Source organism: Pezoporus wallicus, unplaced genomic scaffold (genome assembly GCF_028554395.1).
Source record: "Pezoporus wallicus isolate ANWC-B61680 ecotype Strahan unplaced genomic scaffold, APGP_CSIRO_Pwel_v1 contig_4901, whole genome shotgun sequence".
In the NCBI taxonomy this organism is placed as follows: Eukaryota; Metazoa; Chordata; class Aves; order Psittaciformes; family Psittacidae; genus Pezoporus; species Pezoporus wallicus.
Window position 1 is genome coordinate 531,502 of NW_026640354.1, and position 13,651 is coordinate 545,152.

The 13,651-nt window shown below is 41.5% G+C and overlaps 1 protein-coding gene across 1 annotated transcript in view; it reads left to right on the top strand.

Annotated features, from left to right (window-relative positions):
- The first annotated feature begins 419 nt into the window (after positions 1 to 419).
- Positions 420 to 13,651, top strand: part of COL12A1 (collagen type XII alpha 1 chain) — a 102,509-nt gene continuing 89,277 nt past the window's right edge. The window contains exons 1-5 of the mRNA XM_057418796.1: positions 420 to 847; positions 3,434 to 3,541; positions 11,661 to 11,777; positions 12,530 to 12,673; positions 13,549 to 13,605. Coding sequence (XP_057274779.1) covers positions 3,469 to 3,541; positions 11,661 to 11,777; positions 12,530 to 12,673; positions 13,549 to 13,605 — 391 coding nt within the window. The 5' untranslated portion in view covers positions 420 to 847; positions 3,434 to 3,468. The remainder of the gene's footprint in view (positions 848 to 3,433; positions 3,542 to 11,660; positions 11,778 to 12,529; positions 12,674 to 13,548; positions 13,606 to 13,651) is intronic.

Here is a 13,651-nt window from a genome sequence, read left to right on the forward strand (position 1 = left end):
CACCTATATGCTGAGGGGGGTGGCTTAACTTAGGTAGGAGGCACAGGATAAAGGCCAGACGCACCTGAACTGTGTCAAAATGACTACGTTCTTTTTGCCCCAAGGCTGCCTGCAGCAGCACCGGCGCTACCCGCGCTTAGCTGCACGGCTGTCCCGGGGAACGGCCCCGGGGAGGGAGTCAGCGAGGGGGGAAACACGGGGACTACGTGGAAACCCCCGCTCGGGGACACCTTCTGCGCCGCCGTCCCTCGAAGCCATACCCAGAGACTCAGTTTTTCCACTGCCCTCCCGTGTCCCCCGCCTTTGGGAAGCCGAGGCGGGAGAGAAGAAGGGAGGGGGCGGCGGGCCGGGCCCCTGCCTCCGGGCGCGTTGCCGCTGCGGCCGCCCGCCTCATGCCGCAGGAATGCGCGGAGGTATGCGCCAGTTTCCAGAAGTGGATCCCCTTCCTTGCTGGAGCAGAGCAGCGCATATATCACCCGGTGGCAGCAGTCCACCTTCCCTGCAGTTTCGTAACCGCTTACGAGGGTAAATTGAGAGTTGGGAACAGCCCTCTATTAAGTAGCAGATTGAGAAGAGGTTCTTCCCACTTGGAGAAGGCAAGTCTTCCCAGACAGACCCCTCGCAACGGGAGCTACAGCAATCCAGGCGCCTCCTCTGTGCTCAGCTATTGCCGCTGCTTCTCCTCCTCCTTCGCCGTCGCTGCTACGTGCTGCTCCCTCCACAAGGTGCCTCCGGCGCTTCATCCTGTCTTCTCGCTTTATCCAGGCCCGACGGCTGCTGCTGCTGCAGGCACCGCCAGAGGAGCTGCCCTGCCACCGGCTCCGGCCCCCTGCAGCCGCCCTAGAAGGTCTGTGCCCGCGCAGGAGCGGGGACCCCCTGCCCTCCCCTCGGCCACCCCCCTCTGCCTGCACGTACCCACCACGCACACAGCTCCTTATAAGCTTTATGGCTGAGGTTGGCAGTGCGGGCTGAAGGCTGGCACAGAAAGGTGGAAAGAGCGTCCCTGTCTCTGCGTGTGCGGGCTGGGCATGCCAGCGCCGGCTTGCGGGCGTGTGGCCGACGAGGTGGAGGCAAAGCGCGGAGAGGAGCGCCCCGAGGGGCTGCTGGCTATCAAGGCCCCGGCAGGGCACGGGGGAGCCCTGCGGTGGCGGTGTCCCGGCCACGGTGGCTCCCTCCGGTAGGAAGCTCCAGGCAGAGCCTGGTGACAGCGCCCGGCGAACCTGCAGGCACGCTACTACTGCGGCTTTGGCAGGAGCTCTCTCTTCCGTCCCTTGTGTTTACAGCTGCCGGTGATGCTTTCTCCTCTTTCCAAGGTGTTTTTTTAATGCCTTTGATAGGTAGTGTTTTTTAGTTATTGTATTGTTTTTGTTTTTGTTTTTCCTGTGTCATTTTCGTTTACGTTACTTTTTCTTCTTGAAAGAGGTAAGCGTTGTGCGCTGTGCGGTTTGGAAATGCTTTGGCTACGCTTTTGTAGGTCGAATTAGTGTGAGGTTGGTCTGGCATTGGTGAAAGACCATTTTTTTTGTTGTTGTTGTTGTTGTTATGATTATTTTTTGATTAGAAGTGGTTTCTAAAGATCATTGAGAAAACCTTTAGTCCTGACACAGTCTGCTTGTGTCCCTGATGAGCCAGAGAGAGGACCTTCCCTCCGCCGCATCCAGGCTTCTGCACTCCTAAGTTTGTGAGATGAAAACAGAGTGTTTCTAGGTGGGCAAATTAATGCTTTGGCTGAGATGTTTTATATTTTGACAGAAAAATACGTATCGGAAATGGCAGACCTGCAGCAACAGTCAACTTTTAGATGCCTTTATGAGCTGATTAATTTCTGTTGCTCTTCAAAAGGATCAAAAGATGGCACTCCAAGCCCACACGACATTTCCATGACAAAAGTCAGTTTACGTTGAGTTTAGGCAATCCTTAAACTCGCTGTAGAGCACAGTAGGTGTGCTCAGGGACGCCTTTTTTCCCACACAGGACAGTGATATGATTTTGGAGCTTTCGGTATAATTTAATGCTAACCGTGGTATTTCTTGTGTTAGTGTCAGGGAATTGTTAACATTAATATTACTATTCTGTTTAGCCACTGGAAGTATCATTGGACTGAAAACATTGCTTAGTTTTTCTTCAGGCTCTTGGTATTTTTATCTGCAGCACAGGCATTTGGCTCAGGCAAGTACATGCAGCTGCCTGGCAGAAAGTTCAGTGTCAGTAACTGAGAAATTCTTAGATCTCCATAGCATCTCCTCACTAAATGTGCCTTGCTGGTTAGTTCTCTAGATGGCATAAGGATATTATTTCCCCCTTCAGCTGTTTCTGCAGACTAATGATTTATGTATGTTTCTCTTGTTTCGCTCTTGGCACCTTCCTGATAAAATCTGTTGCCTAATTGCTTTTGGAATTCTCTTTCCTCCAGCCTAATTATGATATGTGATGCATTTATGGACCTTATTCAAATAAATTACCCCTCCCCTACTTTCCACAACAGAAAAACCCAAACTTCATAAACACTTATATGCATATGTGATGAGGACTGTTTTTATTAACCTTTACTTAGACAAGGAAATAATCTGGAAGTTTTACTGGGGTAATATGGGAGTAATTTGAGGTGACCTAGAGCGTACAGTTATGCAGGTAGAGATGCTTACAATTGGGAACCACTAATTTGGCCTAATCCCACCATTTTTGCTAGATAACCCATAGTGATGGCAAGACTCTTTCACCTGTCTGCTTTTTATAGTGTATTTTAAATCTATTTTCTCTCAGGACATGTAAATGAATTATCAGATGTTGAAACATCGTGGCTAGACAGTTGTGTCAGGTTTCAGTTGTGTATTGCACACACTTCTGTATAATCTATTTCAGACCAAGAAATGAATAGCATATTTGTGAGCAGAACCCCTCAAAAAAAGTTTTATTAGTTTCCAAACTGCCTTGAGGGCACTAAAACACAGCTAAGTAAGTGCTTCAACAGTTATGAAAAAGGAGCCGAATAAAATCTCCAGCTGAAAGAGGCATTTAGTTGATCCAAGGCAGGAATGACCTCTGAATTAGCTATCATCTCACTCAGAGATGAAGTCATGGAGCTCCCTCCTGGCTCCTGCCTGTGCAGAGGCATGGATCTTCATTGCGCTTCCCTGATCAAGTTAACCCCAACTAGGTTAAAGCCGTGTGTGCTCACTGAGACTGGAAAGGGTTCAGCAACAAAAGGCACATTATTGCGAGACGAGACTCTCCAGTTAGTCATGCAGATCTGTCATCGTCTTGGAGAGCTTTCAAGTCTAGAGGTTTCAACCTGGTCCTGTGGGTGGGGCTGGGGATAAGGGAACAAAGTAAAATCCGTGGTTTGTCTTTTTTATGTCTCATGAATACACCCACACAATCCTCTAATCCACGCGTATCATTTCCTTCTCCTTTCTCCCCCCTATCGCTGCAGATTCATTCATGTTGTTGTGATCTGAAAGGGCAGAAATGAAGACAGCGCTCTGCTCAGCAGTCGCTGCTCTGTGTGCAGCCGCCCTCCTCTCCTCCATCGAGGCTGAAGGTAACCTCCCCCCCCTGCCCCCTTGCCCCCAGTGCCCTGCTGACCAGCAAACCTCCCACCCAGCCTTTGAGCTGCGGGCTCTCTCTCTGTTTTTGAGTGTAACTACCTTGCATTCTCTTTCTCTCCTTCAGAGAAATGCCTCTTCTTCCTTGCCCAGCTCCTTCTGTGCTCTGTTTCTCCCGGCTAGTCAGCCGGATGGTAGCTCCCTCTCTGTCTCTCTGGTGTGCTGTCCACACCACCTCACAGACAGGATATGGGCCACCTCGGTGCATTGCCCGAGGAGCCCACTGCCAGTGGACAGCTTGGCACTGCCGGGGCCTCCGGTGCTGCCCCTATGACGGATAGAGAATGGCCAGGCTCTGTGCTGTAGTCTCATTTAGTTATGTTGAGAGAGGAAACGGAAAACTCACCACCCAACAACCCACAGCTTTGAAATAAAATACTCCAACAGAGTCTGGCTCTCTGCGCCTGTGTGTTTTGTCCTGGTTGGAACCCCTGCCCTGCTGGCCTGCTGGCTCACCAGCCTCCCCAGCTTGGCAGGGCGACCCCCTGCTGAGCCCTGGGGTAGCTGGACCCTCCCTTGGGGTGGTTGGATCCTCCCTTGGGGTGGTTTGGCCTCCATGTTGGTTTTGACTAGGGGGACTGCCACCACCATGGCATATGGCCTGGGCACCACTGCAGGGTGCCTGTGCCTGGGCCAGGCCTTGCTGTAGCAGTCAGGGCCTCAAGGCTTTGGCATGTATGTGGTGCCATCACCCACAACGAGGCCTTTCTTCTTCTCTTTCTCCTTCTCCTCCTCCTTCTCCTCTTTTCAGTCTCTGGAGGTTGAGGTCTTTGTCAGCCCATGGCAGAGTCCTGCCTCTGGCTGCAGAGACCCACCATGGGTCTGGGGAGACCCATCAGGGACACTACACTCACTACAGCGTGGCTCAAAATGGCCTGGCCCTGGTGCGTTTGCCTTCCCAGTGGATTAACAGCATGTGTGCTGACAACCTCCCCAGTCACCATTTGTGTGAGCTGCCTGTATTTGGTCATAGTAACAGTGTTTCTGCCAGCAGTGGCTGCCAGGAGAAATAGAGATGCTGAACATCCTGTGCTGAAATGACTTGCTTGACCTTCGGGATGTGACCATCATAGGGTGAACAGAATCACTGGCTGTGAACTCCCTGGGATTTACTGGGAAAAAAACCAGAATCCAGCCAGCTGATAATTTTTCCCCCTTCCTTCTCTTTCTGTATTGAACCAGAACAAATTCTCTGATTATGGCCTGTGTTAAGCTTCTGTGTCTGGATTTGGTCACTTTGGCTGATGGCTTCTAAAAGCATGGTGTGTCAGAGATGTCTCTGGGGCATTTGCTCCCCCAACACTGGTACTTGCTTGGGGCATGCAGATGTAAAGTACAGTGGCTTTCTGGAAAAAGATGACATTTCTGCCAGCAGTGTAGCATCTGGTCACCCTAGGAGAGAATCAGCTTGCTGCCTTCCTCTTGAGCTGCATTATTGTTGGCTGAGGAACCAAAAAAGGTCATTTGAATTCATCTCAGAGTTGCATTTGCAGGACTGCCATGCCAGAGAAAGCAATGGACAGTTTTGATGGAGGAAGGGAGTGGATGTATTTGTATGTATTTCCCCATGTTAGGAGGGAGCTCACTCTGAACTGGAGTAATTTTGCTGTTGTTCTGCACCAGGGATTACATGTGTGGGGTAGGTTATTTCAAAATGTAAGTGAAGGTGTTTTATTTAGCTATAGTGTTGACTAAACCAGTCATAGCTTGAGTACTGTTAATGAAGCTACAAAAATGTATTTGGAGAAGCACACTGTTATTTAATAATGGCAAAAATAGATGCATTGCCAGACAAGATGGCCAAGCTTTAGCTCTGAGGTTGAAGGATGTGCCATTAGTAAATACAACTAATCTTGTGAGTTGTAGAGCGCTCCTGGATAGGGCCTGCATTACTCTGCATTCAGAACTGTCTATTAAGTAAAATATCTAGTTCACAGTGATCATTTTTTTATGAGAAACTTCTTCCAGCTTCAGAATCTTGAAGTAAGAACAGAAAAATGTCTTGATCAGGAAGTGCAGTGAGAAATAGTGGTGCTGAAAATGGAAATTCAAAGCTAGGAGTAGCTTAGGATTTACTCTGGTGGAAATTGCTTTTGTAAAGATTTTTTTGCAGTGTGCTTTTTGTTTGCATCATACTGGTCGTTCTCCTGCACAGTTTTAATTTTGTACTTCAATTTTACATCAACTTGTAAACTGCATGTTGTATATTATTTAGTTTAATTCTGGTATCATTACAGCTTAAATGCTGTCTGCTGAACTGACATTCTTCTGCGGACATTTGTCCTTTAGTCTATGTTTCCAATGTTCAGATTACATTATAGCAAATCTCTATCCCACCAGTCAGTTTTCTCTCCCTCTCTCCCCCTCTCCGTCTTGCTGTCCCCTCCACTTCTCTCTCATTTTGTTCCTTTGACTTTCCCTATGGTGTTCACAAGAGATGCAGTTTGAATTTTCTTTCCCTAGGGTGTGGGCAGACATTTGGTAGGATGAAAAAGTGAGAGGAGATAAGGCAGAGGGCCTTTTGATGTGGTAAAGATTGTTGATATAGGGTGGGAAGAAGGAGTGAAAGCAGAGGGAAGGAAAATGTTAGTTCTATTTTTCTGTCTTCCTTCAGCTTTCATTTTTTGGTCTATCCTGGGGGTAGATCTGGTGTTTATCTGATACTGCTATTCATAGATTCCTAAATCTTCCAGGATGAAACTGTTTCTTCATCAGCATCACAGCTGCTCTGTGAGTACTTCATGAGAGCTGTGCTCTGTTGCTGTTGGCAAGGCAATGAGCTACAGTAATGGTGTCAGAGCTTTTTACACAGCAGCACAGGGGTTTCTAGCTGGACAATCACTGTAGCAGTATAGGATGTAAAAACAACATACAGCCTAAATGCATTCATGGCATTTCACTGGGGAAGCTGTTTGTTTACCCTGCCCACAGGGAAGCAAATCTGTTTTCATGCTCAGCATTTTTGCTCTTTTACAGTGAAATTCTTCTTGTTTTATTTTGCAATCCTTCTGACATCTCTGAGCTTAAACTTCTTGTGTATGATGCTATATTTTATGCTGTGTTTAAAGTGTTTTTTGCCTTTTTAGTCCTACACCATAATACTCCAGTGCATTCCCTGTGTGTCCTCATGTCAAATTTTCTTTCTGTCGCATTATTTTTTCCATCTGTGTTCACAAAAGCCAGGGGAAAATCTATGTCCTTTCACTAGATAAGATTTCTTTTCATTATTTTAGTCATAGTTAAGCCAGGTAGATTAGTATGTGAATATCCTGTTCGTTATAATCTCAAGGTAATGCTGTGATGATGTCGTGGCTTGTGTAGTACCTTGCATTTCCCATTAATGGGATTTTAAAAGGCAAGGAATGAGGAAATCGTTGGTTCTGTGTGACCCCACTGAGGCTGTGAAGGTGCTGACTTTTCAATGTAACAAAGGTTCTCATTGTTAAATGAGAAAAAGTTTGTCATGTAACAAAGCTTGTGTTGAGTACATTAATTTTCATTGACTGAATGGTTTAGAGATGATCCAGGATAGCTGAAACTTTTGAAGTTAACTACCTATTTGCTTTGGGACTGGTTGATGGCACCATTATTTTGTTACCTTTTGATGTCTGATTTCTATCTTTTGAGAAAGTAGTTGTTGATTTCCAAGTTCCCAAGGAGAGAATCAGATAGATTGATGTGTGAAATTGAAATCTGTATATACATAAGGGTGACTATAGGTCCTTGTTTTTCCCACTGCTAGTTAGAAGAAAAGTTTACATGTGTGTATGTTTAGACACACACATGCACACACACGCACATACCTATATATGCACAGTGTGCATAAAAGTTGGTATATATTTTTGCATGCGGTTTGTGTGTATGAATGCAGTTATGTTTAGTTATGTAAATATAGTTAGAAATACATATATTTAAATGATTTTTTTCAAAATACACTTATGAGCTATATGACAAAATTTCATATACATGTATAAAATTAAAAAATGCAAACATAGAGGTGACAATGCTGCTGTGTTGTGATTGAAATGAATATCTAACAAGGCTGAGAGTCTTTTCTTGACTAAGTACCTAGGCAATAGCTCATTCTTTTTCCTATTCAGATTGGCAGCACTGGCTTTAAAGGAGCTTGCTGAGGGGTTGATCTCGTTACTTGTGTCAAATCCGTGCTATTTATTAAATAATATTTATTAAATAATATATAAGGACTTTGGCTTCTTCCAGCCTCAGCAGGGCTTATCTTAGTGAGAGCAAGGCTGAGATTGTTGTGTAGCTTCCGTGGCCTGTATGTTATGTTAACATGGGCTAACATATTATTTCACATGCTAATTGTAAGGAGTCTTTTCCAGTGATGGAATTACAGACTTTTTTTCACATAGGGATTGTTGATGGTAGCTCCTCCCAGTTACAACACTTTGAAGTCTGTTTATAGACGTGTATATTTAAATTGCTTGATCTTCTGATTATGTTTTACTTTCTCTTACGAAGATATTAATTAGGATCCTCTGGCAGTCGCATTATACTAACTGTAAAAATCTGTAGATTAGGTTTGTATTGTATACAAGCTAGTATAAGACATACATAGCATGAGGAAGATGCCTTGCTCTATATTTTCAGTTTGAGAAAAGATACTGTTATTATACATGTATATAATACCAGGAGCGGCAATGAATTAAGTATGTTATGTTTGATATTTTTTTGTTTGTTTATTTTCTTTACTGTTGTGGTGTATAAGATAGGATACCCAATTGAGGAAGTTATCATAGTTCTAAGAGTGTTGGAAATTGACACTGTAAACATTACTGTCATACAGCAAGATACTTTTTTAATATGCTAAAAACCTGTAGGGGAGCCCTACATTTCTCTGCATGAGCAGTGGAATCACTGTATGAAGGCAATACTATAACACCATTACATGTTACGATCATGGTCCTCTACCTTGACAAGTCAGTGAGAGGTCTGGCATGGATTTTGATGGACACAGGATCAGGTTGATCAGTGGTGTCAATACACTGTAAACACAGGTGCAACTTCACTTATGCAAACAGCGTGACATCAAGACTGCTTGCTTGAGTAAAGCTGTGCTCACACATAAGCCTTTTTAGGGTGCAGTTTTAAGATTTGTCCCTGTAATGGGACAAACTCCCACCACAGCCAGGGGCATTTTCTTCCTAGAAGTCTGGTCTGATTCTGTATTACAGATTTATTATTTTTCCACTGTTGAATTCCATTCTGGAAGAAGAATTTTAACACAGTGAAGTAACAGTTGCTCTGTTTGATTGTTGCAATAAGTTTTCTTATCATCTAAATGTTTTGTTGTACTTCAGATCAACTTACTGCTTTAAATCATATGACCCTGGTTTGGTGTTCACCCCGCAGCTGGTTTCATATGGGTGAAATCTGACCTATGTGATGTTCTGGAGGTTGTTTGAGTATCAAACCCTTACAGGCCATCTGGAAGATATTTTGACAACATTGGATCCAAACTGTTTTTTATTTATTTTTTAACCTAGGCAAAGTTCCTTTCTGGATTTCAAAGGGAGAAGTGTTCAGTGACTGAGTTTCATAAGTCAGCCACAGGTTGAGAATGAATACATTTAAACTGCAGCAAAGAAGACCGGGGTTAGGTTTTGGGAATAACTTTATGATGAGAAAGACAGTGAGGCATTGGAGTAATTTCTGTGGAGTAATTTCTTTAAGAATGATCTGAGCAAACATGTCAGTGGTGACATGAGGTGGCTGATCATATCTTGGCTGTGGGATGGATGAGGGGACTTTCTGAGGTCCCCTGCAATGCCATTGTTCTAAAAGGCTGTGAACGCCTGGATGAATGGATACATCGCTTCTGTATCAGTGTACAACTCCGGTTACCTTCCAAGATCCACATCTGAATTTTCATAAAATGGATTAAATTCCTATCAGATATTAAAGACTTTTCCTCACAGTCAATTTTTTCAGTTTATCTGGAATCCGGTCATTTGGATATCAACAAGTTGGGCTGCTGCTGTCCTTCAGCAGTTAAAGCCTAAAGTCTCTGCTGCAACATGCCAATTTACTTGCAAGGTTGGTGGTGCTATTTTTTCCATGTACTGAATTTTTTTTTTAAAAGCATGCTCAGGTCAGTTGTCTCTGCCTTTGCATTAAATTTGTCCTGAGCCATTGCTACTGAAACAATATTTTATAATGATATTCTTATCACCTAAGTGTGTTTTACTATTAACATGTGTTGCATGATTTTCATACTAAGTAACTATCGTGCTGTCTCTAGCATTGTGATACTCAAACAGAATGATGAATAAACTATGCATGCAGGTTAATGGTCTAATCTCACTGCCTGTGTATGGACAATAGGAAAAATAACATTTACTTCAGTACTAGCTTATCTATAGTATCAGTATTACAAAGCCATATTATCCTATGGTTGGAAATGACAGGAAATTAAAAGGAAAAAAAGATGCCTACACAATTGGTTGCCAGGTTTTTTGCAATTGGACAGTGTCTTTTCCTAAGTATACGTTCTAGCATTTATTTCTTTATCTGCTCTTTATATTAAAAACTGAAACAAAATCTGGCACATGATGGAGGTCTTCCATGAAACAGAGAAGATCTGTCTATTAAAAACGCCTGCAAAATTGTCTTACAAGTAGTTAAGGAAAGTATGGCTGAATCTAATCTTACTTTGTAGACCTATTTAAACAATAATATGTAGTACACCTGCCATGCACTGACAGTGAGTCAGTAAAATACTGCATGAATAAGCATGCCAAATTTACAAAGAGAATATCATTATAAAATATTTATGAAACGTCTTTGTGTAATGAACCTTGTACATGGAGGCTTTTGTCCATTGTGGGAAGCTAAAAAAAATAATAATCAACATTTCATTTACATATGCATGGTGCTGCAATATAGCGTATGAAAACTATTTCTTTCTGTTACTGTTCAGTTACTTCTGTCATCAGCTCCTTCAAGTTTTATTCACAGTCATTTGTTCAGATCATTGGTGCCCTCTTTGCTGTTTTCTATAAATTCTGTAAAATAAATGTCCATAAATATACTTTGATGTTGTCTTTTCAAAATTAACCATTATGTTGTTTGGAACCATACTGGCATTTTGTGTTAAAATGCCACTACTAGTATGGGTACACCTGCTTCAAAGGGAACATGAAAACAACAGTTTACACCTTTGAAATTGTACATCAATCTGGTGTAAACAGGTAGAATCTTATTTTTACATCAGCTCAAATATTTCAGCAAATTGCAAACAATACAAGTCCCATTCATTATCCCCTTAGTTCCTGAATCCTTCGCAGCCATATGCAAAGTATCATGGCTTGTAGGAACACAGGGGTGGAGCTCTCCATATTTGGAATAAAATGACACATCAGTATATCATTATTACTGATATACATTTTAGATGTTTATTTGATCTAGACCCTAAGAGAAATTGTTTTACTGAATATTAAATGCATAATATTTTCCTGTATTCTTAAAAATACTTTTTTCTCTGCCAAGTTCCTAGATTCAATGAAATTGAAAAGAAATACAACAATGCAGAGAGTATATTAAAAAGCTGATCAATTCTTTGATGTCTCATTAAGAAGAGTACTGTGTTCTCAATGTCCTAAATGATCTCATGATATTGTAAGCAGGTTATGATTTGGCATGCTTGTACGGATTGCACCCAGCATGTAAAAAAATTTCCTTTAATTGTTATGTGAAATGTTTGCATATGTGGTGATTATCTGTGAACTCATTGTACATGTATCCAAATGTGTTTTCTATTGTGCTTGATTTTGCTGGCCATTCTTGAATGTCTTGGCAACTCAAGAAACATAAGTTCTGTGCTGTCCTCTGTAATGCGTATACTCTTCGATGTTTTGTCATATCTTGTGAGCTTTTAATTTTACTCTTTTTCCAACAACATATCTTTATATTTGTTGGAAACAAATTTATGCAAAGACAATTTTAGTAAGCTTTGCTAAAATTATTTTATTTATTCATTTTCCAAAGCTTGTTCAAACTGTTAAACATCCACCTGGTGTAAATCTTTTGCAGTTAATCCACCATCAGACTTGAATTTTACAATTATAGATGAACATAATGTTCAAATGTCATGGAAAAGGCCACCAGATGCAATAGTGGGTTACAGGATAACTGTGGTTCCAACAAATGGTGAGTTCTGTAAAATTTCATTATGTCATTACATTTTTTGAAAACTTGGGCTTATTTTCACTTATATCTAACTTAGTTGCTATTAATGTCTTTGTGAAGTTTCTGATCAAGTCTGGGTAACAACAAAGGGCATACAGGAAGAAGCAGTGATTATTCCAAGTTAGATTTTTTCTTATCATAGCATTTACCCTTTGAGACTGCAGGTAGTAAGTTTTGGATACCTTTCCTTTGTGAGGAGCAAAAAAGAAGGTAGAGTTATCATTCTGCTACTCTTCTATGCTTTTACCTTAGCTAGGGAATTGCATTGTACTTCATTCAAATCCTTCTCCTGAGAGGTATTGCATGTGTCAGGTAACGATCCAGTGATGTCATATAACTTCCTGATAATTCTGTGTAAGACATCCATTATTCTATTTCTCTTTGAGAAATAATCAGTGTAAATGTGATATTGAATCAGAACTGGACCATGACTTATTAGATATAGTACATTTTGTATGTGCTTTTTAAGTTTAAAATTTCCTGCAATTCATTAAACACTTCAGTAATTTTGATCACTATTGAGAATAAATTAGTTTGAAGTTTCATGTTTCAAAATTCATTATTCAGGACAAAAGAAAGTATATCATTCTGAAATTATCATTGGATTTTAGAGAGATTATTCTCTGTTGCATATTTTTTTTTCCTAATGATTAACTGTCATTGATATTAATAGATTTAAAGGCTGCATTAACTGTTTTTTATATTTATTGCAGATGGGCCTACTAAAGAATTTACTCTTTCACCTAGCACTACCCAAACTGTCTTATCAGATCTTATACCTGATATAGAATATGTTGTATCAATAGCTTCATATGATGAAAGAGAGGAGAGTCTACCTGTTTTTGGCCAACTGACAAGTAAGTACATGTAATACCAAGGAATATAAAGGAGTGGTCATGGACAAAATATGGCTTTGTTTCAGTTCCTCAACAAAATTGCCACATACCTAAACTCTGATCAGATGTAGCTGTCTGAACAGCCTTTTTCATTTAAGAATAATTCCCAGTAGAAGCAGAGGTAATTTGCAAGTGATAAGAGGAGACTAACATGGGTATATCATGTCTGACCACCTGACAGAGTTCTTTGCAGGAGGCCACTGGCTCTTTTGAGGTAAACCTACTTCCTATAAACTGCATGTGCTGAAGTCAAGGGGAAGGCTGTTATTGACCTCAGTAACAAATGTATCTGACTGGCTTCCTGTGTGTGAGGAAAAAAAAACTTTCATCAAACAATAAAATGTGACTCAGTAGATTTATATGGTGGTAAAATATGGAACTCAATTTTTTATAATTTATATTTAATAAATAAAGAATAAAATAAAACCAATTAAATAAAAAACATTAAGCACATCGGACTATCATCTGTGACACATTTGTCACATACGCCAGGCTTCCCAAACAACCATGGGAGAACTACTTATGATGAGTTCCTCTATGTGTTAGAGAGAGGTAATAGTGGTATTTCACCCAGGGATGTTGCAGTTAGTTTTCAGGAAATTACGAGATGTACAAATTCAGAGGATTCTTTTTGCATTTTCTGTACTTTTCGTTGACCTGAATGCTATGTTGTCAAACCTGTAAGTACAGGTGATGTATACATGACTTGCATGTATATTTTCATGTTCTGAGGCTTGTCAGATTTGTGTCTCTATTTCCCTACATGCTTTTCTTTGATGTTTACAAGTTTAACCTGACTTCCTCCATTGATTCTCTTTATGTTGTGCTTTGTGCAGTTCAAACAGGTGGTCCAGGGCTACCAGAGGAAAAGAAGGTTGAGGCTCAGTTACAAAGTAAGGTGTTTTGTCTTTCAACTTATCTAACTTCAGAGATAAGGTC